We start from the raw sequence: 26,586 nt of genomic DNA on the forward strand, positions 1-26,586 counted from the left end.
GCAGCTCATGTGTGCTGCAGCTCATGTTGTCTGCAGCTCATGTCTGCTGCAGCTCATGTTGTCTGCAGCTCATGTTGTCTGCAGCTCATGTGTGCTGCAGCTCATGTTGTCTGCAGCTCATGTCTGCTGCAGCTCATGTTGTCTGCAGCTCATGTCTGCTGCAGCTCATGTGTGCTGCAGCTCATGTCTGCTGCAGCTCATGTCTGCTGCAGCTCATGCCGGCTGCAGCTCATGTCTGCTGCAGCTCATGTCTGCTGCAGCTCATGTCTGCTGCAGCTCACACCGGCTGCAGCTCATGTCTGCTGCAGCTCATGTCTGCTGCAGCTCATGCCGGCTGCAGCTCATGTCTGCTGCAGCTCATGTCTGCTGCAGCTCATGTCTGCTGCAGCTCACACCGGCTGCAGCTCATGTCTGCTGCAGCTCATGTCTGCTGCAGCTCATGTCTGCTGCAGCTCATGTCTGCTGCAGCTCATTCTGGAACATTTCTGTTAAATGTGTATTATTGAAGAGATTCACCACAAATGAAATATAAGTTCATGTTTTCCTGGTTCAGTGTTTCTGTATGAATCTAATCACATTATTTCTGTTATGTAACGACGTTTATTCTGTATTTTGCTTATTTGTGGTATTATTTTATGCAGTGATATTTTCTGTGTTGCATTGAATAAGTTGAGCTATTTGATGTTTTACATGAGAGATATATTTAATTATACAGTATTTTTATTGCGTGGCACTGATTAGCTGCACAGTTTTAATCAGAATGATCCTAAAGGGGGTGTAACGTTGTGCCTTGTTTTATAGATCCGTAGCGTCTTAAAATAGTGCTAAAAGTGTTTATTTCTCTGCATTAATATGTTACTAAAATAAGTATTGAGTGCCAATGTAGATACTTTTTCAGAAAATCCAAAATACGCTAATATTCTTCTGTTGCAAATTTGAGATTTTGGACCTGCAGCAAATCAGAGACAACAATCATAAGAAAACATTTTATTTACAAAAATGCTTTGCATCTACAACAAATAAAAGACTAAAATCAACCCATGTGAGCCTGATTCCTGCTCATCAGCAGCAGAAAATGAAGTCATTGCAGACACTCGGCTCAGGTTCCATCCAGGAACGGAGAAATGAAACCAGTTGACTGTAACGTCTGTGTGAACGTTTCTATGAAGAAGCTGCTTCTGCTTCATTAATAAGACAAATTCAGGAGGCAAAATAACAACACAGTGTAATCTACCTCTGGAGCTCGTTTTTATTTCTTAAAAAAACGTTTTTCAGTTCATTCTGTTCATAAAGTTTTTCATTTACAGTTGTAAAAATATTTGTAAACAAGAATTTTTCCCCATCTGTATAATGAATAAAACTGAAATATACACTATAAAGCAATATTAACGCCAACATGAGTTTTATTTTACCGTTTCCTTCATTGTATGTTTCCGTTTAGCTGCCTCCCTGTCGATCAGGTAAAACTAAATGCAGACATTTTAAGGTTTAATTTAAAAATATGAGATTTCTTTGGCTTAAAGTCAAAGATGTTAAACAAAAGAGTTTGTTTTTGACCAGGAGCTGCATGAATAAATTTGTATTAAGTTTGTATTCAAAAGCTGAAATTTCTGATGGGATTTTATCGTACGAGGGGAAAAAAGTCGCAGGTTATGGACGACACACAACCTGCCACTGATCATGAAAAATGCAAATAAAAGCATAAAAATAAGTGAGTCTGGATCTTTAATGCTTCTGGAAAAACAAAGAGAGTTTCAGTGGAAGGGCTGGGCGATGAATTGATTTGATCAATTAATTGAATTTTTGATTTTTGAAGATTTAATTACATTTTTCAGCACGTCCAGGGCGGCCATCTTGTTTATCAGCTTCTGTTTGTTTGGATTCAGGTCAAATCTGCAGTCAGGCTAAGATTTTTTCTTTTTTCATTACAATTACAGGAATAAATTCAAATGACAATAAAGTTGAAATAATATTAGAATAAAATCTTAATATTTCCAGAAAAGTCGTAATATTAGATTATTTTATCAGAACTCTCACGCAAACAAAAACAAAGTTTTTTCTCCTTAAAGTCACTTTTTCCAAATAATTTTAAGATATTTTCCAGTAAAATTTCATCTTTACTCTCCTAATATTGTAACTGTATTGTAGTAATTAATCAAAAATGATTGTAGGCCCAAATACTCCATCGTACAGCTCGAAGAAGAGATGATTGAAATAAAATCCACTTTTTGAAAACGTTTTCTGTCCTGTGAAATTTCTTTTTCAGGAAAGAATGTGGAAAAAACAAAAATCTATTAAAAATAAAAATTGGATCTGGTATAAAAATAATTAGAGATTAAATTTTTAAGCCGTGCCGCCCAGCCCTATGTTAGCGTTGAGACATCCATTTCAGACTGAAGCGCAGTCGTCCACCAGAGTGACGGATTTCCAAATGAAGCAGCTCATCTCACGAAGTCCTGCACAGGTTCCAATTCTCACATTTTTAAAAACCCTTTCTCTTCTCCTTCTCATTTAAATGCTCATCACGTTGGATACAGTGACACCTAGTGGCAAAAACTGGGATTGCAACAATCATGCAGCGGTAAAAAGAAGCGCGCACGTCCCCAAATTGTTCAGAAACGGTTTGCTGGAATGCAAAGTGGATACAAACAGAAACCCGTTGTTGTGTTTACTGATGATGTATTAACAGATGTGAGGGAATAAAAATACATTTATGATGACTGTGAAGTGTGTGGCATGAGGTGGGATGAGTTTTCACAAGATTCCTACATTATCAGATGATCAGAGGACAAAAAGGCTGAATAAAATAGGCCAAGTGTCGGGGTTTGTTCCTCTGCTGCCATGTTACAGCAAACATCTAGACACTGGCTGTCTAAGTATTGGGGAAAAAAATTATCATAAAAAAATACTATCACATTTCAACAGTAAAAATCTAAATTATTTCAGATCCCGAGAAATACACTGCAAAAAAAACCTAAATCTTACCAAGTATTTTTGTCTACTTTCTACTGCAAATATCTTAGTGCACTTAAACTAATTTACAAGTAACTTTTCAGCAAGATATAGGAATGTAGGAATTTGCTTTAAGTTCATGATTCCTTAATATTGATGAAAAAGAACTAGTTCTTTTTCATCAATATTGAAAAAGAACTAGTTCTACAGATTATTTCATACATAAGACATTTCCCCCTGTTCTTCGTGAACTAACAGTCTTTCATGAATATTAAATTTAGTTATTGACTTTAAATAAGCTCCCATTTCCTGTAAGTTAGTTTTGTCTCATTTCATGAGCTCTAAGATATTTTCACTAGAAAGTAAACAAAAATACTTGGTAAGATTTTGTGTTTTTTCAGTGTACGGTCCTCTCCTCCGGCTCCCTTTGGCAATTCATTCTGAGAGTTTGAAAGTCACAATCACGTCCCTGACTGTGGTTGAGTGCAAGCCGTCTGGCACGGCGCTCGGCTCTCACTCTCACTCTGTGAGTCTGTGACGCCAGCGGCCTCCAGGGCGCCGCGGCCGACCCGCTTCGCTCCCGCTCAGGTTCGGCTGCGTCGGGGCGGCGCTGACGGCGTCACACGCTGACGCTGACGTGGCGGCAGGACGCGGAGCGGCGTTTGATGCGGGAGCGGCGCGGCCTGGACTCGTTCTGGCAGCTGCACAGCGGGCCCAGCAGCAGCCACAGGTAGAGGATGACGCAGGCCCAACAGGACGACATCTTCACCCAGAAGGTGGACCAGCAGCCGTGGGTGAAGGTGGTTTCCAGCACCGCCGACTCGTAGCTGCAAGAGGACGCCGACATTCAGAACAGGAAGTCACGACACAATGAGGTTAAAGGCCACCTGTCATACTTTTATATCGCCCATCTGAACAGGTGAAGACGGGTGATATAAAACATGTTCATGCCTTTTTGTTGCACAAAATCCTTCTGAGATAATGAGGTTATGTTTGAGCTCCTTTCAGGATGAGCAGTTTTAGTACAACTGTGTATTAGGGCCGATGTAAATTGAAAACGAAAAGAAGTAAATTTTTTCAAAAAAACTCAGAAATTCTGAGATTAATCATTGAAATTTGGTAGAAAAAAAACGTGGAAATTTCTGAGCTCTAAAAGTGGAAAATTTGAAAAAAAAAATCTAATTTTTTTTAGATTGATCGTAGAAATGCTCTTGAAAACAGGAAAACGTCTGAGCTCTGAAAGTTTACATTTTCCTAGAAAAAAAATTTGAGTTCAAGCTCAGAGATTTTCTAGAAATTACTTTGAAATTTCTGAGCCCAATGAATCGAAAATTAACATCATAAATGTAAAAAAACAAACAAACAAAAAAAAAAAGGAAATTTCTGAGTTAGAAAAGTAAAAAAATTGTGAGAAGAACCTGAGAAATTTTCTACAAAAAACTTGGAAATTTATGAGGTTGGAAGGTCCTACATGTTCAACTTTTGGAAATTTCCAAATTAAAAATTTTTACACTTTATGAGTTCAGACAAGTTCTGAGTTTTGTAAAGAAAATTTCTGAGCTTGATCTCAAATTTTTTTTGGAGGAAATTTACTCTTATTTGTTTCTTCTATTCACAGTGGTCCTAAAATGTTGTTGTATTTTTACGGCACCCGTCTTTTTCCAGCAGCCATTGTACAGCGCATACAGCAGATAAACCAGCTGACCAAACGTGCTGGAGCTCAGCTGGGGTTACCAGGTTACAAGGCAGCTGATTCCTGACGTTACATTTTGAAACGGCTCATTTTCTAGACCCCACAAAACATGAACCTACTGTAAAGAAAAGTTTTCCTTGGTGCTTGGTCTGTTTTTAGAAGCAGCTGATACACAAATGGAAGTAAGAAAACATGCAAAACGTGAATTTGTGCACAACCATTAAAACAAAATGTCTTACCTGAACCAGTTAGTTAGGGTCATCATGACGTACAGCGACGCCAGGAAGAAGACGAAGTGGAAGAAGAAGTAGCTGTACGCCACCCGCTGCGTCTCATTATGAATAACCTTCTGACAGCCTTTGTTGTCATCATCAACCACAAATTCATCTTCAACTGGAAAAAAACGATGAAAATATCTACAATTTTAAAACTTCTGCAATAAACTGCATTAAATCTAACAACTGAATATGATTTAAATGTGACCTAAAGGTGCAACAGATTAGTTTCTGGCTGAAACAAAGACGCTGTTAGCATTAAGGCTGATTTCACACATTTACATCGATGTTTCTGAATCTCAAGTTTTTTAATGAGCAGCTTGACAGATTCACTAGATCAGAAATGGATCAAACACATTTCATGTTTGCAAATATTGGGTGTGAAAACGGTTGTTGGTCATTTATCAGCTTTTTTACTTTTGAAGTTTTTCTCTGTTTGTACCTGATTTATTCAGGTAACTTAATTATCTGCCTTACAAACAAAATGTTTAGTTAGCAAGTTAAAGAGTTTGCTAGCAAACTAAATATTTAATTAACAAGATAAGTATTTACTGTATAAACAAAATATGTTAACAGGCTAAATATTTGTTATGTATTTATAACCAGATTAAATATTTAGTTAGAAAGCTAAACATTTACCTAGTAAGTTAAATAATTAGTTGGAAAGGTAAGTATTAGGCATATGTTTCATTAATAAGTTAAATATTTAGTTTAAGAACTAAATATTTAGACTGTTTCATTTATGAATGAATGAGTTTTTTTCTCTTATGACCTACATTTTTGCAGTTAGTTTTTGACTGTGTAACTTTACAAACAGCACCAGAGTTAATTATTATCAAACTAAAGCTGCCTGAGTGTTTTAGTTTGACTGAGGACGACAGGAAGTCGGACCTGCGTCTTCCTCTGGGCAGCAGAAGCAACACGTCGCTTTCTGGAACTCGTAACGGTAAACTTTGATCATCCAGAACGGACCGAACACCTCGGCCAGGTACGAAGCTTCATTACTGCAAAAAAAAGAAATGAAATGAAAATGATGTGACAGCGTGAGTATTTGTCTAAACTCTCAGATGTTCTCTGCGGTGTAAAGTTTGGCCTCACCAGGCGAACAGAACGCAGCAGTACATGATGGCGGCGCCGATGATGGCCACAGCGTTGCCCTCGTTCTTCACGCCATCTTGCCCCACGCTGGGGTAGCAGACGGTCATGTTCATGCCCTGGTACACCACTGACACACACAACAACAACACAGCAGGGTTAAGTGCAGGGATGTCCAAAGTGCGGCTCGGGGGCCATTTACGGCCCTCTGAAAGATTCTGTGTGGCCCCACCTTGATTCCAGAATGGAATAAGACGTGGCTAATCTGGTTTGCATAATGACATTAAAAAATTTGATTAAAAAAATAGATTCCCAATAATTAATTATGTTTTTGCTTTCGTTTAAGCTTTGGAGAAACTAGAACCAAAAATGCAGACCCACTTTTACTCAAATCTACAAGCCAAATAAGAAAATCAATCGCAAAATGCTTGAAACTGTTGGTGTACAAAACCTTCTTATGTTTTGCATCGACGATGATTTACATATTTATATACATATATATATGTTTTCAACAAAACATCTGACTATGGTGTTGAATTAACCCTATGTAGTCGCTACTCGCCGTGCGGCGTACAATCATGTGACGCATTAATAAGGCTTCGTAATAACAGACGGCATACCGAGTTTTCATTTCTGTTGGACAGCACGGACTTCAAACTTTATAAAAGTGGTGTTTTTATATTGGTTTTGTGGTTATTTACTTCAAAATAAAGCCAGAAATGAGATCAATCATTTATTTTGTGGGGTCTAAATGTACCACATTTCGAAACAACCAATGAAAATGTGTTGATCGTCTGTTGCTAGGTAGAACGGAGACACGCGGAGAGAGACGAGGGGGGATTTGGATACGGCAAGAGACTAGGGTGCAGCGATGCTGTGGATTTTACTAGGTTTTTAAGACTATAAGTGTTTTAGTTAGAGTTCGTGGTGTGTGTAGGGTTAGTAGTAGTTTTGCTAGCTATTGCTACATGACTTCATAGCGAGCGCTGACGCACAGAGAAGAGAGACTGGGACGGCCAGTTAGACCTCGACTGCAAAGGGTTTTAAATCCAATTTTACGTTTAGTTTATCATAGAGCAAATAAATGAAAAAAGGCAGAAAAATAGTTTTAAAGGGGCAGTATTTCTTAAAGAGACGGAGGCGTTACATTTCTTTAAAGTCATACCTGATATATGTAGCATTTTTATAACAGCTGAAGGTAAAATAATTACCGTATTGTGCCATAAAATGACACAATGTAGCTGGAAAACATCATATTAATGTGCCTTCAACTTCATAATTTCGTCTCTCGTGGCAAAAAGTTTGGGCACCCTGGTTTAGTGGGAACAAGGCAGTAAGATGGGAGCAAATGTGTTTTTTATTGTAACTTAATTGAGGAGCAGACAAGCTGGGTGGCTTCATCGATTCGTTCTCCATTTAATTCGGGTGAAATTCCTTTCTTTGTTGTAAAAGGGGCCTCAGCTGTAGCTTCCCCGTCACACACGCCCTCTGACACTCGTAAAGATGCTTACACACACACACACACACACACACACACACACGCACACACACACACACACACACACACACACACGCACACACACACACACACACACACACACACACACGCACACACACACACACACACACACACACACGATTTTCATTTGAGCATCAATAATTGCTTATATCGTCTCACTCTAATGATTTCTCTGAGAAATGGGCCACATAACGTTTATTAGAAGACCAGGATGAATCGTCCCCAATTAAAAGAAAAGCCCTGAAAGTGTCAGCAGAGAACAGAGGAAGAATCAGCATTTAGAAAAAAGAAACACATCCAGGTGAAAAACTGACTCAAGAACGTGAAGAATGAGTGTACACTGTAAAAACACTAAATCTTACCAAGTATTTGTGGTCTAATTATAGTGCAAGTATCTTAGTAGAATGGAAATAACACAAAACTAAATTACAAGTAAATTTTCAGCAACAGCTATGAGCTTGTTTTAAGTAAATAATTGATTTAATATTGATTAAAAAGCCCGATTGGCAGATTATTTTACTTGTAACTAGAGAAAAATAGTTTTGCTATAAGTGAAATAATTTGCCAGTGGAATCTGAAGTTTTTCAGCAATATTAATAATTTTTAAAAATCTAAAACAAGCTTCCATGTCTTGCTGAAAAGTTTTATTTCAAGTGCAATAAGGCATTTGAACTAGAAACTGGACTAACAAAACTTGGTAAGATTTTATTTTTTTGCAAATTTCACCCACTGAAAGCAGAAATGAAAGTGGCTGTATTTTCTTTTTACTTTAATTTTAGTGCTCTGGTGCTCTTAGAAGATATTTGGCACAACATTTATAAGATATTTATAAATTATAAACCAGACTACGTGGTAAGATTTAGTGTTTTTTAGTGTGTGTTGGTGGTTTTGTGAGTGGCTTTAGAAAAATGTTTTTTAAAAGGCCTGGAGCGTACATATTTTCCCAACATGTTGATACAACGCCCTGCACTGCTGACACACACACACACACACACACACACACACACACACACACACACACACCTACTGTACGTACAGTCACTGATTTCCAACATGGCTGAGTGTGTTTCAGTGGAGGTGAAATGGTTAAATCTGACCCCAATTTCAGCTAAAATGAGTTAAAGACTCATTTTAGCTGAGTTAAAATGAGTTAGACTCATTTTAGCTGAGTTAAAATGAGTTAAAGACTCATTTTAGCTGAGTTAAAATGAGTTAGACTCATTTTAGCTGAGTTAAAATGAGTTAAAGACTCATTTTAGCTGAGTTAAAATGAGTTAAAGACTCATTTTAGCTGAGTTAAAATGAGTTAAAGACTCATTTTAGCTGAGTTAAAATGAGTTAAAGACTCATTTTAGCTGAGTTAAAATGAGTTAAAGACTCATTTTAGCTGAGTTAAAATGAGTTAAAGACTCATTTTAGCTGAATTAAAATGAGTTAAAGACTCATTTTAGCTGAATTAAAATGAGTTAAAGACTAATTTTAGCTGAATTAAAATGAGTTAAAGACTCATTTTAACTGAGTTGAACTAGAAACTGGACTGAAATATTTGGTCAAATGTTCTGTTTTTGCAGTGAATGAGTAAAATTATTTAGTAGTTGAGTGGCATGATAAAACTAAAGCACTTCCTCTTTCAATTAATGGATCTGAATCTCTAAGAAATAATAACTTTAATATGTGATTTTCTTTCTTGTGATTAGTGCAGGTTTTAGCGGAAATATTTTAGTGCACTTGAAATAAAACAAAAACACCTTGAAAGTGATTTTTCATCAGCATAGACGAGTTTATTTAAAGTTAATAATTTCAAAATATTCATGAAAAAGTTCCAGTTCCACTGGAGCCGTTACCTAGCAACACCAGCCAAGCCCGTCGCCTAGCAACCCAGTTCTAGTTACACCTGCAGATTACTTCACTTGTAACAAGGGAAAAATGTCTTACAAAAACAAAACAAAATAAAAAAACATTTTTCCAATGTTATAAGTGAAATAATCTGCCAGTAGAACTAATACTTTTTAATCAATATTAAGTAATCGTTACATAAAAAAAAACTCAAATATTTGCACTTGAAACTAGACCAAAAATACTTGGTCAGATTTTGAGTTTTTGCAGTGTAAGTACAACATTACTGCTGATTTTTTACGCACAGTTTGGTCATATTAAAGTTTTATTCTTATCTTGTTATGTAGGCGACACAAAAACCTGACGAACAAATATAACAAGCAGCGAATTCAGCAGCTTTAAAACTCGTTTATTAAGCTTTTCTCTCCTTCTACCCGGACGCTGTTTATCACTCTCCTCCTCATCGTGACACGCTGTGTAAGAACGCGTGTAATGACACTGCTGGATGTTTTCCCTCCGCTATTACGCTGTCAGTGGTTCGTCAGAGGAATGTGAAACAAACATCTTTCTGTCTGCTCCGCTCGCAGAAAGAAAGCCGGCATGTCGCAGCACATCGCCGCCCGTTTATCTGCGCTGGTGTCTGTATGTTTGCATGTGATGAAAGTCCTGATAAGATGGGGGGGAGGGGGGGGGGCGCGGGGGGGGCTGTAACCGGCGGCTGCACTTCCATCGTCATCATTAAAGAGCTCTTTGTCTCTGCTGAGGCCAGCAGGTGAGTCATTAGCAGAGAAGAAAGGGGAAAACAAAGGCGGATAACTGGAGTGTGTTGGTTGCGTACGGTTTTTAAATGCCGAAGTGAAATATTAGATCCCAAGAAACGACTGAGAAGGACATTAGGAATTAAAAGTAAAACTGTTTGACATGCAACATGTAAAGCTTGGTAGAGAAAGTGTGATGCTGTGGGCCTGTTTCTGTGTTGAAATGACTGTTTAAAAGTGACTCGTTGTGCTTCCTTGAACGGGTTAAGATAAATCTATGGCAGATACAAATCACGTTCATTACATTTTTTCTATGAAACGGTGAAAATGGCTGCAAACAGATGAGCTACTGAACAACCATGCATCTTTGAAAAGCAGAAGTGGAGCCTCCTGCACAACTAACATAAATGGAGCAAGTGGTTTCTAGTCAACAACAAAACACTTGTCTTTTCCGGCAGGCATGCTGCAAGGTTGGAGACCTTGTCCTGTTGGGCGACGGGGCCTGGATAAAACCCGTGTTAAATGTCCGGAAGAGTCAGGAAGAGTCAGGAAGAGTCTGGAAGAGTCCGGAAGAGTCCGGAAGAGTCCGGAAGAGTCCGGAAGAGTCCGGAAGAGTCCGGCGGAGTCCGGCGGAGTCCGGCGGAGTCCGGCGGAGTCCGGCGACAACAGACGCTTAAATTCCGTAACAAAAGTACGTTTTTATCTTTTTTTTTTATCCTTTGTTTTAAAAAAAATCTCTTTCTCTTTTTTACTGTTTGTTCAATGTCACATGCTGTTTTTATTTTGTTTTTTAATTATGTAAAGCACCTTGAAATGCCTTGCTGCTGCTTAATAAAATATGATTGATTGATTGATTGATTGATTGATTGATTGATTGTACATCAAACAGCAGTAAAACCAGCTGACCAACTGGGGTTGCTAGGTAACGGGCGGAACTCTGCTGGGGTTGCTAGGTAACGGGGAAGCGCCGGCTGATTTGTGACGTTACATTCTGAAGGTTTTTAGAAACGGCTCGTTTTCCAGACACCAAGAAATATTAATTTATTAACAAAACTGTCTGGGTGTTTTTTTTTTTTAGAGCAGTAGAAACCCAAATGGAAGAACCAAAATATGAAATTTACACAATAGTTCCCCTTTAAGATGAAAACCTGATGGCATTGGAACAGATGATTGAAAATGAGTCGACTTTTAGGAGAATAAAGAGCTAAAACATTTGGCAAAATCAACACAAAAATGCTTCAACAGACACAAGATCATCTTTTTTCTACAGCTTTCTCTGTTCCAGCACCTGGATTCTGTAGAATGGTTGAGAAAAGCATAGAACTGATTTATTATTATTATTTTTTTAGCTATTATGCAGTAATACCCATTTCTCTCAGCAGGTGGCAGACTTTAACCTTTCAGTGAGATTGCTGCTTTTATTTCTCAAAATTGAAAACGGATGAGTTGTAGTCTATCAAAAAAATAATAACATGTGAATAAAATATTATGTTTTTCAAAAAATAAACAGTTTAAAGTCAAGAAAACACCTTAAAACAATAAAATACGTGTTTAGTTCCAGGGTTTTTTTGTCTTTGTTGGGTCAAATGCTGGCCCACAGGTTAAATATTTTACCCAAAAGGTCATAAAGAAACACCTAAATGTTAACCCTGACCTCTGACCCTTCAGAGATAGTAAACAGGCAACAACAAGACAGAAACAGAGAGTGAATCCAGATGCTGGGAAGGTTTTGTTTTGCCTGAGGAGCTAAGATGCTAACAATCAGCTAAAAGAAGATGCAATGCTGAGCAGATCTGCAGAGGCAGCAGCCAGAAAATAATTATTTTAATAAACTATAATGTGCGATTCTTCTCATTAGAGTCATGATTGATAGAAATTGGCGCAGGAACGATAAAGACCCTCTTCCATGTGTTTCTGCTTTAGTTTTCTTAAAGAGAAGAAGCCTTGAATGCTAAGTGTCGGCAGCTTCCTCACCTTTCTCTGGCGGGCGGCTGGACAGAGCGGAGAAGGTGAGGTACATGACGTAGCAGCTGATGATGGAGGCCTGAAGCAGCCCAGAGCGAGGCTGTTCTGTTTACAAACAACATTAAAAAAACCTTTAAATCACCAGAGACAAACTCATTTTAATAAATAAAAACATAATCTTGCTTATATCAGTTAGTTTTGTCTTATATCAAGAGCATTAAAGTAGAAAAATACTTGGTGAGGTTTTGTGTTTTTACAGTGTATCCGACCTAAATTAGTAACTGATTTAATGTCAGTCAGTGAAGGAACCATGTAAAAACATGGCGTCTGCTGGGGTTGCAGGTGTGGACGGTTCCTGTCCTCCGTCAGACTCACTCTGCTTGACGCACGGCGTGACGGCGATGAAGGACATGAGGCCGCAGAGCCCCAGGTTGACCCACAGCAGGACCTTGTTGAAGTGGCAGGCGATGGGGTGAGTGTAGTACTTGTACATGAAGGTGAAGGCCATGGTGGCGATGGTGTAGAAGAAGAGCGTGGCGCACATCACCGCCAGGTACCAGCGCTTGTTTTCTGCAGCTCCGGTCAACCTGGCGGGCAGATTAATAGAGGAGTTGCATTTAAATTAGCGGCGACCGAACGTTTTGTCAAAAAGCCCTGACCTAAAATCGTCAGACATTTAGTGATTAATCTAAGGAATTTTCTAGAAAACACTTGGAAATTTTCTGAGTTTCGAAAGTCAAAATTTGGCCAATTTCCACATTTTTTTTGTAGAAAATATCCAATTAATCTCTAAATTTCGGAGTTTTTTTGCGGAAATTTCCTTATTTTTTTTCTCTACACTACAGCTGTTTGATGATCGGAAGGTTGTAGGTTCAATTCCAGCTTCCTCCTGCCGCATGTCAACGTGCCCCTGTGCAAGGCACCTAACTGACCCGTGTATCGGTATATAAAAGTGTGTGTGCGAATGGGTGAAAGTCAATCTAATGTAAAGCGCTTTGAGTGGTCAAAATGATTGGAAAAGCATTATATAAGTTCAGCCAATTTACAATTTCGCACATCTTCTGGATTAAAAGAAAGTCAAGTCCGGCTGCTTGAAACTCAGTTTTTTTTATTTCTGCGTCTCTCAGTTTCTATTTCCCAGAATGAAAATTTCTGCTGCAGCTCAGCTCGTTCTGACTCACCAGTTTTTGTTCCAGGTGTGAGCAAACGCCGTGATGAGGATGAGCTGGATGAGGATGAAGGCAAACCCTCCCACCACACCAACATAATGCCAAGCTGGGAGAGGAAATCAGAGGAAAACAAGCGCTAATCAGCTAATTTATGGAAGCGATAACATCATTCCGCCCTGATATCAACCACATTTATGGCTCCCAACAGAAGGAAAAACACGCTGGAAAGATTTACGATCCTGTGATTAACTCTGAGCGCAAACCACTGCTGCCCTCTGGCGGCGCTTTAGAGGAAGTGCATGTGGGTTTGCTCACCGTGCAGGAAGGACTCTGTCGGGATGAAGAAGGCAGCAGTGCACATCCCCAGCAAGGTGATGAACTTTAAAAACCAAAACCTGACAAAAGAAAAAAATTTAAAAACTGTACAGTGCGTATTTTAGCTGAAAAATTACAAGACATTTTATTCAAGCATTTAAATAAATAGAGAAGCAGACAGAGAGGTAGAAACTAACTAAATTACATTTTTTATAAATAAATTATTAGCTTAGAGTCATAAACCTTTTCATTTTGGGTCATACAAAAATTATGAATCTTCTCAAAGTGCCGGTTGAACCAGAATTTATTGATTAAATCCACCAACTGCTAAAATATTAAGAAATAGCCGTATTTGCATTTGATAAGTAAGTTTAGTAATCAATAATTTATTTAGATCAAATAAATAATATTGAACATCTTTTCCAACAGGCGACAGTTGGTATTTTCTTCATAACTTTTGTGTTTTTATTATTATTATTGATTGATTGATTGATTCCTTTTTGTGATATTTTTTTCAGTCAAAATCACTGATTTTCTGGTGCTACTTCATAAAGTTCTGCCACATTTTGACAAACGGATCTATAACGTGTAGAAGTAAGAAACACCGCCACCTGCAGGTCGGAGTTTACGGCGGCGTTTTGGTGCAAATGGATATAGAAAAAAACTCTGAAATTTTGACTAAAATTAATCTTTTTAAATGTTTATTTTTTTTTTAATCTCCGAGCTTCAAATGTCTGACATTTTTTTACTTTTGGAAATGTTCTGAGTTTCACAGATTTGACAAAGCATCGAGTCTGAAAAGTTTTTCAGACTCAGAAATTTCCTTGTTTTTTCTAGAAAATTTCTGAGATTTTTTTGGGCAGAATTTACTCCTCCTTTTTGATGAACGTGTTTTGCATTGGCCATGACGTGCCGTCGCAGACGTTAGCATCACTTAGACCCAATAATTCAGAAAACTTTTGCAGAAATTTTGCAATAAACTCACCGTTATGCATTAGTAGCAAAGTGTGAGGATCTGTTGATTCTGCACCAATTTCCACAATCGTGGAATTGCAAAAAAAATAAAATAATAAATTGAAGTAATTGATTAATTCACAATTACCAACTTTAACATGGACAAACGTCATTATAAGTGAACTGGAACTTTTTCATCAATATTAAAGAATTACTGACGTAGAAAACTCATTTATCTTGCATAATAGTTACTTATACCTAATTTGTGTCTTATTTCAAGTGTAATAAGACATTTACACTTGAAGCCAGATAAAAATACTTGGTAAGATTGTGTGTTTTTGCAGTGTTGGGCCACGTTTTCTCCAGGTAAAACAGCTACTGAAAGTGGGTGTACTTTCTTTTTTACTTTGCACGTTTCTACCCAACATTTGAAAGCAGAGGATGAAGTCTGATTTGTGCGGCTCCAGGGTTCTGGGCCTGTTCTTGCAGACCACTGCGACCTGCCAAAGACCCTGCAGCCTTTTCACTGAGGCTCCACTAAGACTCTTATTCCAAAGAGCAGCAACAATCCAGGCTGTCAAATCCTAATCCGTGCTGCGTCACAGCACTAATCGAGCGCTCTGCAATGGAAAGCGCAGCAACAAAGAGCTTTAAATAGACGAGCAGGTCTGGTCAGGTGAGCTGCAGGGAATACTTTCTCCTTAAAGCATGAAGGGAAGTATTTAAAGAAAAGATTAGGACTTATTGTTGCTCAGACAAAGTAAAAGTAATGACTTAAATCCAAACGTATTTGGTAAAACGGCACTGGATTACGGTAGAGGATTAGGACGACGGAAAAAAAAAGACAATTCAGATTGAAGTGAGAATTCCATAATTCCAAACCAAATCAATGCCTTTCAGTGTGAAACTAATGAAACTGTTGTGCATCAGTTTTAAAGTCCCTCCTCTGGCTCCCTGTAGCTCAGAGAATAGACTTTAAAATACTGATGTTAGTTTATAAATCACTGAACGGTTTAGCACCACAATACCTTAAAGATCTGTTATTACAGTACCAACCGTCTAGACCCCTCAGATCTTCTGGTTCTGGTTCTGCTCTGCATCCCCAGAACCAGAACCAGACGAGGAGAAGCAGCATTCAGTTTCTATGCACCACAGATTTGGAACAAACTTTCAGAAAACTGTAAAACCTTTAAATCTCAACTTAAAACCCACCTGTTTTAGTTGCTTATGGCTAAATTAGGGTTAGAGTGCCGGTTTTGATGTCTTCGATGTTTTTATGTCTTTAATGTTTTTAATTTCTTTTTCTTTCTTTTCGACGTTTTAATGATGTAAAGCCCCACGGAAAACGTCCCAGTTAAACGACGTTTAACTAAAGTTCTACGGGGTTTAGAGTCCCAGTTGACGGAGTTTCAACTAAAAACCTAGAGGTTGGAGTCCATGTCAAACGGTGTTTTTGACTAAAGTCCCTGAGGGTTAGAATCCCAGTTAAACGATGTTTAACTAAAATTCTACGGGGTTTAGAGTCCCAGTTGACGGAATTTCAACTAAAAACATAGAGGTTGGAGTCCTTGTCAAACGGTGTTTTTGACTAAAGTCCCTGAGGGTTAGAATCCCAGTTAAACGATGTTTAACTAAAGTCCTACAGGGTTTAGAGTCCCAGTTGACGGAGTTTCAACTAAAAACCTAGAGGTTGGAGTCCTTGTCAAACGGTGTTTTTGACTAAAGTCCCTGAGGGTTAGAATCCCAGTTAAACGATGTTTAACTAAAGTCCTACAGGGTTTAGAGTCCCAGTTGACGGAGTTTCAACTAAAAACATAGAGGTTGGAGTCCATGTCAAACGGTGTTTTTGACTAAAGTCCCTGAGGGTTAGAATCCCAGTTAAACGATGTTTAACTAAAGTTCTACGGGGTTTAGAGTCCCAGTTGACGGAGTTTCAACTAAAAACCTAGAGGTTGGAGTCCATGTCAAACGGTGTTTTTGACTAAAGTCCCTGAGGGTTAGAATCCCAGTTAAACGATGTTTAACTAAAGTCCTACAGGGTTTAGAGTCCCAGTTGACGGAGTTTCAACTAAAAACCTAGAGGTTGGAGTCCTTGTCAAACGGTGTTTTTGACTAAAGTCCCTGAGGGTTAGAATCCCAGTTAAACGACGTTTAACTGAAGTCCTAAAGGGGTTTTAATGTTTTTTTTAATCTCTTTCTCTTTTTCACTGCTTATTTCTGTTTTTATTTTAATCATGTAAAGCACTTTGAAATGCCTTGCTGCTGAAATGTGCTATACAAATAAAATTTGATTGATTGATTGATCAGTAGTAAAAATACTCATAAAAATCATTTTTTTCCAAAAGTAACTGATGTAAATGTAGCTAGATGAACAAAACCAAATTGCGGGCGACTGACCCGTTGTGTATGAGCGCCCTGAAGTCCTGACTGGACTTGACGTCGATGAGGAAGATCGCCATCATCAGGTAGAAACAGGAAGTGCCGAAGCAGACTCTGTAGACCGCTGAGTATCCCACCAGCATCTCACAGTGGCCTCCGCCGTGCGCCTGGTCGCACACCACGTTGAAGAAAGGCACCTGAAGCACAAAACACAGCTTCATCAGACCCCAAACTTCCCTGAATCAGACGCACAGATTTGGAACGATTTCCATTTAATTAAGTCAGAAATACACTGTAAAAACACAAATACTTACCAAGTAATTTTGTCTAGTTTCCAGTGCAATTATGTCAGCACACTTTAAATAAGACAAACCTAACTTACAGTAACTTTTAAGAAAGATACAGAAGCTTGTTTTAAGCTAATAATTTCTTAAAATTGATGAAAAAGTTCTAGTTCCACTGGCAGATTATTTCACTTACAAGACATTTATCCCAAGTTACAAGTGAAACTAGAACTTTTTAATCAATATTAAGGAATTGTTGACTTATTGAGCAGCTCTTACTTGTTGCTAAAAACGTTAATTGCAAGTTAGTTTGTCTTATTTCAAGTTTATTAAGATATTTGTACTATAAACTAGACAATACTTGTTAATATTTTGTGCTCTTGACAAGGATTAGTGGCCAAGAACATACTAAATATTTAGTTACCAAGAAAAGGCATTTAATTAGCAAGTTAATTATTTATCTTCTAGCTAAATAGTTAGTTGAACAAATATTCAGCTAGCAAGCTGAATATTTTCAAGCTAGTTTTCAGCTTTCAATCTAATGATTTAGCTTCAAGCTAGCTATTTAGTTAGCAAGCTAGCTGAATGTTTAGCATATACATGAATGAATAATGGTTTTTCAAAGGCTTGCAACCCTTCACAGCTGTAGTTAGCAGTACAGCTCCAGTACAGCTAACCTGCTTTTCTGAGGCAGCTAGCCTTGTTTTGTGTGATTATCTAATCAAATAATTTGATTTTACAGCATCTGGTTCTGTGGAAACACTAAATATGTAATTAGCTTACACAGTTTTGCTTAAAATCTTTGCGTTTTTCTTTTGCTACATGCTCACATATGAATGCAACCTTTGAATTGAAAGTATGTGTTTGCTCCTTATGCCACGTTAAACTCACATTTTCCCTGACGAGCTCAGAGACGGTGCGGGACAACATGAGGCAGGAAACGGCGCAGCTCATGATGTGGAAGAGGGTGTACATGACCCGCGTGCTGGTGGACGATTTGACTGGAGGGCAGAAGGCACAGCAGAGCGAGCAGGGAGCCGGTCCACAGCAGCAACAAATCTGAGGAGAATCAATCGAAAACTGAAGGAAATGAAGGAAAGAGCAACACTTTGTGTTGAAGGATGACCTGCAATGATCCTTCAACAGGTTAAAACGGGTCGATGGCTGACACGAGACGTTTTCATCTCATTGTTTGCACAAAATAATTCAATAGATAATGAGACTTTAGTCTGCTCTGATCAACGTTCACACTCGTACATTGAAATGGCTGCGGACAGATGCACAATTATACAACCATACATCTTTGAAAAGCAGAAGCAGAGCCTCCTGCACAACCAACACAAATACATTAAGTCAACAACAAAAGCTGGCCAAAGGTGTTGCTAGGCAACGGGCCCGGCCCTCCTGGGGTTGCTAGGTAATGGCACAGTGCACATTGAATGCCATGTAACAATAGGAAGGTTTTTGAAATGACTCATTTTCCAAACACCAAAAACATCAACTTACTGTCAAAAAACAGCTGGGAGTTTTTTTTAAGTGCAGTTGAGACCCAAATGGAAGAACAAAACAAAATGCACAAAATATGAATTTTGCACAAAACTTTGTAGATCAGTATTTGAATATTCATAGATGTATCCAGTAATAAATTAGAGAAGCGTTTCTGAGAATGAGGTGAGTCCAATTCTCTGTTTATCGTAATTAAATTTCAATCAATCAATCAATCAATCGTATTTGTACAGCACATTACAGTAACAAGGTAATTCAAAGTGCTATTTAGCTTCTAAAGGTATCTATTTAGCTTGTAGCTAAATAGTTAGCTTGCTAACTAAATACCTAGTTTGAAACTAAAGATTTAGCTTGCTATACATGAAACCAAATATTTAGTCACCAAGCTAACTATTTGGTTTCAAACTAGGCATTTAGTTAGCAAGCTAACGGTTTAGCTAGGCTAAATAGCTAGCTTTAAACAAAATATTTAGTTAGCAAGCAAACAAGCTGTTTCAAGCTAAATATTTTAGTTTGCAGCCAAACTAAGTTTAGCTTTGAACTTAGCATTTAGTTGACAACCTTTCTGGATATTTTGAATATAAATGAATAAATATGGTGGAAATATGACTGAAAAAAAATATCTTATAACAGGTGAAATAACCCAAATGAATGAGTTAAACTCTTTCATTCAACTCAAATGAGTTCAGCACAGATTCAAAGCATCAACCAGTCTGCAGTCGGGTTGGTTTGCATCAAATAACCTACATTACCAGACTTGGCAGCAGCAACGTTGGTGACAGATTAATCTAATGAAACCAGCAACATTCGGATCCCGTCTCCGCTGATCCTGAGCTAAATCTTAGGAGCCGTGCACATCTGTCTGCTGCCACAGTAAACTCTGCAGTCTGGAGGTCAGCCTGGTTTATTCGGGCCACAACATGACGAGCGGGACAGGATAAATCCTCCTGTCCCGCTCGTTCTGCTCCTGTTGGAGAACAGCTGATCTACATGCTAATGGAGGGATGTGCGGTTTTATGGCTGCACTGCGTGAACGGTGCGTTCCCACGAATTATTACTCTGCAAGTGCAAATCATAATCTGAAGAACCATGCAGAGATTACCCATCAGTGTGAGGAATGGACATTAATCATTTATGCTTTTCAAATTCAGGCACTTTGAAGAGACATTTTGCTCAATGAAATATATAAAACATTCACAGATGTTTTCTGGATAATAAAAAAAATAGTTTTCTTTAAAAAAAATTGGAATTATCAAAATGTTACTTGATTTTTTAAATTTTTCTTTGTTTTAAACCTTGTTTAGAGTTTATTTTAATCTTACCTGCATTTCACAAGATGCACGTCTTAGTTTTGCTTAATTCAGGGGTGACCAAAGTGTGGTCTGTGGGCCATAAGTGGCCCCTCGATTGATTTTGTGTGGCCCAAGCACACGTACTTGATACAGATAAACTTTTTGTTTGTAATTAGTGAAAATTTATTATAAACAAATGAAAGTGTTATTATAATGAAAAGCATTAATATTTGTTTTACATTCTCTTTGGTTTTAAAGTAAACAGGAACACATCTATTAGTGACTTTTCCTCAAAAGCAGATGCACCAAAATCTGGTTTTCATGAATTTATTAAACATCTATAAATATATGAAATTCTTTCCCAAAAGTGAAAAAAAAAATCCTGTGTTTTACGGCTGAAACTTTTCCCTTTTCCCCCAAAAATGCACAAATTGAATTCCTTTCTTTTAATAAAGCATTAACATTTTTTTAGGCATCCAGTGACTCATTCTTACAAATGTCTGACTACTTTATTTTAATTATTACATTTAGTTCATTGTTAAGCAGGTAAAAATATTTAAGAAATTATATATTTTTGAGTTTGCAGCTTGCTAACTAAATTTAGCTTCAAATTAAGTACTTAGCTTGCAAACTAACTGACTACAGTGGAAATATCTTTGAAATGAAGCTTAAAACAGGTTAAATAACCCAAATCACTGCTAATATTTCAGAACCTCAATCATTCAACTCAAATGAGTATAACGCAGATTCAAAGCATTAAAGATCTTGCTTTGCATCAAATAGCAAGCTAGCTGCTTAGCTTGCTAACTAAAAAGTTACCTCTGAACAAAATATTTAGCTAGCAAGCTAACTAGCTTTGGGCCTGCCGGTTGTTCTGACTTGAGAAATTTTTCCCCTGTGACAAAAAGTTTGGACACCCCTGGGTTAGTTAGTCGGCCTTTTTCCTCAGACTGAGATGCTAATGTTACTCAGTGGGGTCAGGAGGTCCTGGTTCCTCTCCAGCTAAGGTTCCGGGTGAGAGGCGGGGTCACCCTGGACAGGTCGCCAGTCTGTCGCAGGGCAACACAGAGACACACAACCATGCACACACACACTCACACCTAGGGGCAATTTGGAGAGACCAGTTAACCTGACAGTCATGCTTTTGGACTGTGGGAGGAAACCGGAGTACCTGGAGAAAACCCACCATGCACAGGGAGAACATGGAGACTCCATGCAGAAAGACCGGGAATCGAACCCAGAACCTTCTTGCTGCAAGGCAACAGCTCTACCAACTGCGCCACTGTGCAGCCCTTAATGTTACTCTTCACTTTCTGAATTAAAAACTTACAAGACTTTGGAGCAAAGAGGAAGTTAATATTAAATATGTTGGATTGAGTTATTTTCCTGTGCAAAGATCTTGAGCTGACAGAAATCCCGGTGAAAACCGTTCAGCTGCTGAAACTTGGTCGCCTCTCTGGACCCGTGTGACGGACAGGTGTCTGTCCTGTGGCCCAGTTTGAGGTTCATAATACAGGATTACAGATCGCTGAGGGAAGCTGCTGCAGCGAGAGACGGAGATTATCTCCCATAAACACAGAATGATCGCTCAGATTTAAAAATAGCCAAATTACACTGGCAGTAATGCACAACAATCACAGCTGAGGAGAGAATTACTAGCTCCAACCTGTGAAAACATCATTGTTCATGAAGAGGAAATACCTTTCAACACAACGTTTTCTGGTTAAGAACGCTTACATTATGCTAATTTCAACTCAGATTAAATTATTCCACAGAAAGAGAAACCAAAAGGCTCGACATTGTTAGCCAGCTGATGCTACTTGTGAACATTTTAACCTGGATTAGTTGCAGTTAAAGTTTCCGACTCGTCTTCTGATGAACCTTTTGTCAGCTTTTTTTTGTTTTTTTCATGAATCTCTCAAGTTTCTTCAGATTTTGCAGAATATTTTTGTGTGTTGAAATTTTACACGTTTCAGCCAGTGATCCTTTAAAATTCTCAAATATCCTTCTTAATTTACGGTTAAAATTTTAATTCAAGAATGCTTTATGGCTGAATAACCAGCAAATGTCAGTTGTTCCCATTACTTTTCTTAACGTAACTCTGCAAAGATTGTTCTTTGGTTTTGTTTTTTTGTAGTAATTCTTGAAAAAAACAAACAATTTTCATCCTTTTCAAACTCTTAGAGCTTAAGATATTCTTTTAAATCCAAACTGATTATTTTTGGAGTGACGTTCTGATGCTACAAGGTGCATAAATTTGGATGAAACTCCTCAGTTTTTAATAGATTTTATAAAAAAAAGTTGGGGAGGTTTAACTACATTATTGCACAAAAATGATGTTCAGCTGCTGCTTTCACAGAGTGCACACATTAAATAGATCCTATTTCGTCATAGAAATTAAAATATTACTGAAAAGTTCAGGAAACTGACGTTTTTTTCTCACTTCAAATGGTTGGAACTGAAAGAGCAGACAGTTTGCGTTTTGTTTACAGTGGGAGTAATTTAAAATAATGGCCTATAGTGTTTCTCAACAAGTTCACCCTGAAAACAGGCTGCAAGATGCTGAAAGAAGTCTGAAACTTCATCAATGGACTCAGTCTGAGGGTTCACACTGCAGCCTGAAGTGATTCAGATCTTTTTGACGTAATGCGACCTGTATCCGATCTTTTCATGGCGGTGTGAACAACACAAGTTGGATTCTTTTTCAAAATGTGACCCATATCCGATACGTATCCGATTCAAATGCGACCATAACGTCCAGGCCGTATTATTCTGAGTCACTGATTTAGGGCTGTTGTAAACGATTATTTTAGTAATCGAGTAATCTATAGATTTTTCTTACGATTAATCGAGTAATCGGATAAAAACAATTATGAAATAAAATATTGGTAAATCTTCCATAACACCAGTGTTACTATCGGATATCAACATCAGTCTATTTTTTCCACATTTGAGCTTCCATACCAGTTACTTTTTTGTAGACCGGGGGAGAAATACGGGATGTTTACGGCTCCTCCGTTCAGAAACTCATCTACCAGCCATGTTCCGCCTCCCGTTTGTTCAGACCGGGATGATATAAGTTTATTGTGCGGTTCGTCCATAAAGCTGCTCTTACCCTGTAAGCATCAACCCTCAGCCGCCCGCCGTGTTCAGTCTCTCCGCTCACCTGTAGAAATCCTCCTCAGCTTCTTCCCGCCGTTCAACCAGCAGCTCCGGAGCAGAAAGGCTGCCGGACTCCCGGCATCGCGCCGGTCATTTTAAGGATGTTTATTGGTCCCACAAAAACGATGAAAACCCGGAATTATCACCAATCTGTAAAATCCCCGCGGGCCGAACTTGAAGATTGGACGTTATGCCGCTAACACGTAGCTTCCGTCAACAACTCAGAGGCGGAAGTCAGAGCTCCGCGCAACGCAAATAATGTTCCGGCTGAAACACGGTGCGCTAAATGATAAAACATAAATTAACGAAGCTTCGAGGCAGGTCAATTTTCCTCGAGGAATTTTAATAATCGAGGTACTCGAATCACTCGAGGAATCGTTTCAGCCCTACACTGATTCTCAACAAATCTCACTATTCTGCTCCTGATACGAGCAAGTGGGAAGAAAAATAACAACCATGAGGATTAAGTTGTTAATTTGTTGCTCCTGCCTGATAACAACTTCAAATATATAAGCTAAGCTACACCGTTAGCCTCCATGTTTACTTCCGCAAACACTGAGCTCTTCTTCTTCTTTTCATGGCGGTTGGCAGAACACTGAGAACGCTGACGCTATGGCGCCCTCTACTGCGCATGCGGGACACTTTCAGGTCGTTTGTCCGTTTTGACTGCAGAACGCATACAGGTCGCATTTACTGGCAGTGTGAACGGCCCCGGCAAGAAAATCGAAATTGAGTCACTTCAGGCTGCAGTGTGAACGCAGCTGAAGGTGCGAAGCTGTTCAAGCAGAAGGAAACTGCACAGGTTTGACTTTTATTCCAGGTTTACATGGAAGTAGGTCAGATTATGTTTTGCGATGAAGAGGAGAGACAAAAACCAGAACTTCAGTAGTAATATTATTTGTACAGATAAAATTTAATTATTTAGACAGAAAACCTCATGCCAGCTGTGAAGCAGCGAAGTGGAAGTGTGATGTTTGGGGATGTGTTGCAGTAAATCAGTAAATCCAGAGAACTGATCCTTTATTTTCCAAAAAATAAGAATCAGTATAAGTCAGTGTGTGATTTTCTTTAGATAAATATATTATTTAAAACTAAAAAAAGCTTCTGGTTGCAGTTTTTGTCTAATAAAGAGGAACTTTGAGTTTATTTTTAAGATGTTTGTGTTTCAGGCTCCATCCAGTCAAAGCAGATTCTGGTTTTGGTTTTGATTTCTGGACAGCATCTGGTGCAACGAAGTTAAACAAAACTAACTTACAAGTAACTTTTCAGCAAGACAGAGGAGCTTTAGTGCCACTGGCAGATTGTTTTACATAAAACAAGGGAAATATTTTGAAAAAGTGCTAATTCCACTTGTACTTTTTAATCATTGACCTAATGTTGCTCTCAGATGCGTTTTGCTTTTAGAGCAATACTAATATGTCAAACTGATTCTGTTTAAGAAACGCTTATGTGTGGCAGCAGCAAATTACTGGTGTGGCTATTAAAATTAATTAATTAGTTTGGGTAGATTTTTGTTGTAGTCGATTAAATAGACATTTGAATAAAAAGATGTCACTTAAACATGATAAAAGAAACAAGAAACGTGTAAAAATGCAAATATTTTTCCTCAGAAGTCAAGACAGTAGCTAAAACCTGTCACTTTTTAGAGAGCAGTCCATCTGGCCCAAATCCTTCGGCCTGTGCTCAGGACTCTAAAGTCCTGAGCACAAATAATCTGGGTCATAATCTGGAAGCAGTAAAGCGTAATTTCAACAAAATCTGGACTCAGAATGACGCTGCTCACAAGGTTTCACAAAAGACGAGCCAAAAATAAAAAGATAAATCGTCCAGAACTCCAGAAAAACTCAAACATCCTAAACTCACTGCGTAAACGCTCCACTGCTGAAGAAAAGCTTTAAACTTATGTAAAGTTTGACAGAGAAGGAACAAACTTAGACTTTTCAAACTCCTGCAGACGTAAAACGTGTTTGTTGTTCTGAACTGCTGTAGTTTTCACTCATGCAGAACATGAAGAACATTTTGTACTTTTAGCTGTTGCACAGAGCAGCTCGCAGTTACTTTTCATAAAATACTTCAGATTAGAAATCACTTAATCACTTAACTCCAACAAAATGCATCATGGTCAGCAACATTAATATAAACTCAGAATAAAAAGGGAATTTTCTTTCTTTTCTTTGCTTTTTTTTTACCTTCAGCAACACTGCAAAACACAAAATATCACCAAGTATTTCTGTCCAGTTTCTAGTGCAAACGTCTTAGTTCACTTACAAATAATGTTTAAGCAAAATATAGGAGCTTAATGCTGTAAAAAAACAGAATGTCTTATTGTCAGTGAAATAATCTGCCAGTGGAAATAATACGTTTTGTTTTAAATACTAAGGGATTTTTGACTTTTGAGCTAATATCTTGCAGAAAAGTTACTTGCAAGTTAGTTTTGTAAGGCAGCGTATTAGTGTTACTGTATTATTATTACAGTGTTATTGTAAATAGAAGAAAACTGAGTTTGATACCAAAAAACTCAGAAATTTAAATTCATTTCACAGTTTCTAGAAAAATCTTGGACATTTCTGATCTTAAAAGTAAAAAAAATTCCAGGAAAAACTCAAATGTTGAGATTAATTTCACATATTTTACAGAAAAAACTTTTAAACTTTCTGAACTCGTAAAGTGGAAAATTTTTCAACTTTTGTAAATTTTCTGAGTTTCAAAAGACGTTAATGTCCAAATTTTTTTCGAGACAATTTCTGAGAATAATCTCAAAATTTCTAAAAAAAAAAAAAAAAATTTCTCACAAATGTTTGACTTTTGTAGCTCAGAAATGTCCAAGATTTGTCTATAAAATTTCTGAGTAATCTGGATTTTGTTTTACTCCTATTTCCCACCTTTAAAGTTTTGTCTTGTTTCAGGGTTCATGCTAGAAAGTGGACCATCAATGGTAACATTTTGTGGTTTTGCAGTGAAATCTTTTACATCTTCTGACTTCAGGAGCTTTTCTGAGAGCCGGTCATGTCAGCCAGGCTTCTTCTCAGTAAAATCCAAGTAAAAACAGAGAAAACAGATTTAAAATCTCCTTTCTCTGTGGTCTCAGCTCAGCTGTGAAGTCTCTCCTCCGGGTCTGCGGCTCCTCAGCTCTCACCTGATAGGCCACCATGTTGAGGAAGTAGCTGTAGACGCTGGTGCGGCTCATCCCCTGCGTGGCCGACATCGTCCCTCTCATGTGTTTGTCGTCGCCCACCGAAGCTCTACATTTGGCCATGAACTTCCAGCTTTTTCCCCCAGAGAGAGCGCCTCACATCCTCCAGGAGGCCGGAGCCCTCCGGCAGGCCGGTCAGAGGATTAGCGGCGGATCCGGTCCGGCTGGAGCCCAGAGCCTCAGCCCGAGCCCGGGCCGCACCGCCTGGCAGCAGAACCGCTTGCTTTGTTGCCCATGTC

At 38.3% G+C, this 26,586-nt stretch overlaps 1 protein-coding gene across 2 annotated transcripts in view; it reads right to left on the reverse strand.

Annotated features, from left to right (window-relative positions):
* Positions 1-972: 972 nt before the first annotated feature.
* Positions 973-26,586, reverse strand: part of serinc4 (serine incorporator 4) — a 32,479-nt gene continuing 6,865 nt past the window's right edge. The window contains exons 1-11 of one of the 2 annotated variants that reach the window (XM_008406055.3): positions 26,291-26,586; positions 18,086-18,253; positions 16,929-17,107; positions 13,578-13,657; positions 13,275-13,368; positions 12,469-12,680; positions 12,103-12,198; positions 6,019-6,145; positions 5,812-5,924; positions 4,885-5,038; positions 973-3,779 (exon numbers count right to left, since the gene is read on the reverse strand). The exon at positions 26,291-26,586 is cut by the window's right edge and continues 388 nt beyond it. In XM_008406055.3, coding sequence (XP_008404277.1) covers positions 3,572-3,779; positions 4,885-5,038; positions 5,812-5,924; positions 6,019-6,145; positions 12,103-12,198; positions 12,469-12,680; positions 13,275-13,368; positions 13,578-13,657; positions 16,929-17,107; positions 18,086-18,253; positions 26,291-26,410 — 1,551 coding nt within the window. In that variant the 5' untranslated portion in view covers positions 26,411-26,586 and the 3' untranslated portion in view covers positions 973-3,571. The remainder of the gene's footprint in view (positions 3,780-4,884; positions 5,039-5,811; positions 5,925-6,018; positions 6,146-12,102; positions 12,199-12,468; positions 12,681-13,274; positions 13,369-13,577; positions 13,658-16,928; positions 17,108-18,085; positions 18,254-26,290) is intronic. The other variant, XM_008406056.3, reaches the window with a different exon arrangement.

Source organism: Poecilia reticulata, chromosome 3 (genome assembly GCF_904066995.2).
Source record: "Poecilia reticulata chromosome 3, P_reticulata-male-v2, whole genome shotgun sequence".
Taxonomy (NCBI): domain Eukaryota; kingdom Metazoa; phylum Chordata; class Actinopteri; order Cyprinodontiformes; family Poeciliidae; genus Poecilia; species Poecilia reticulata.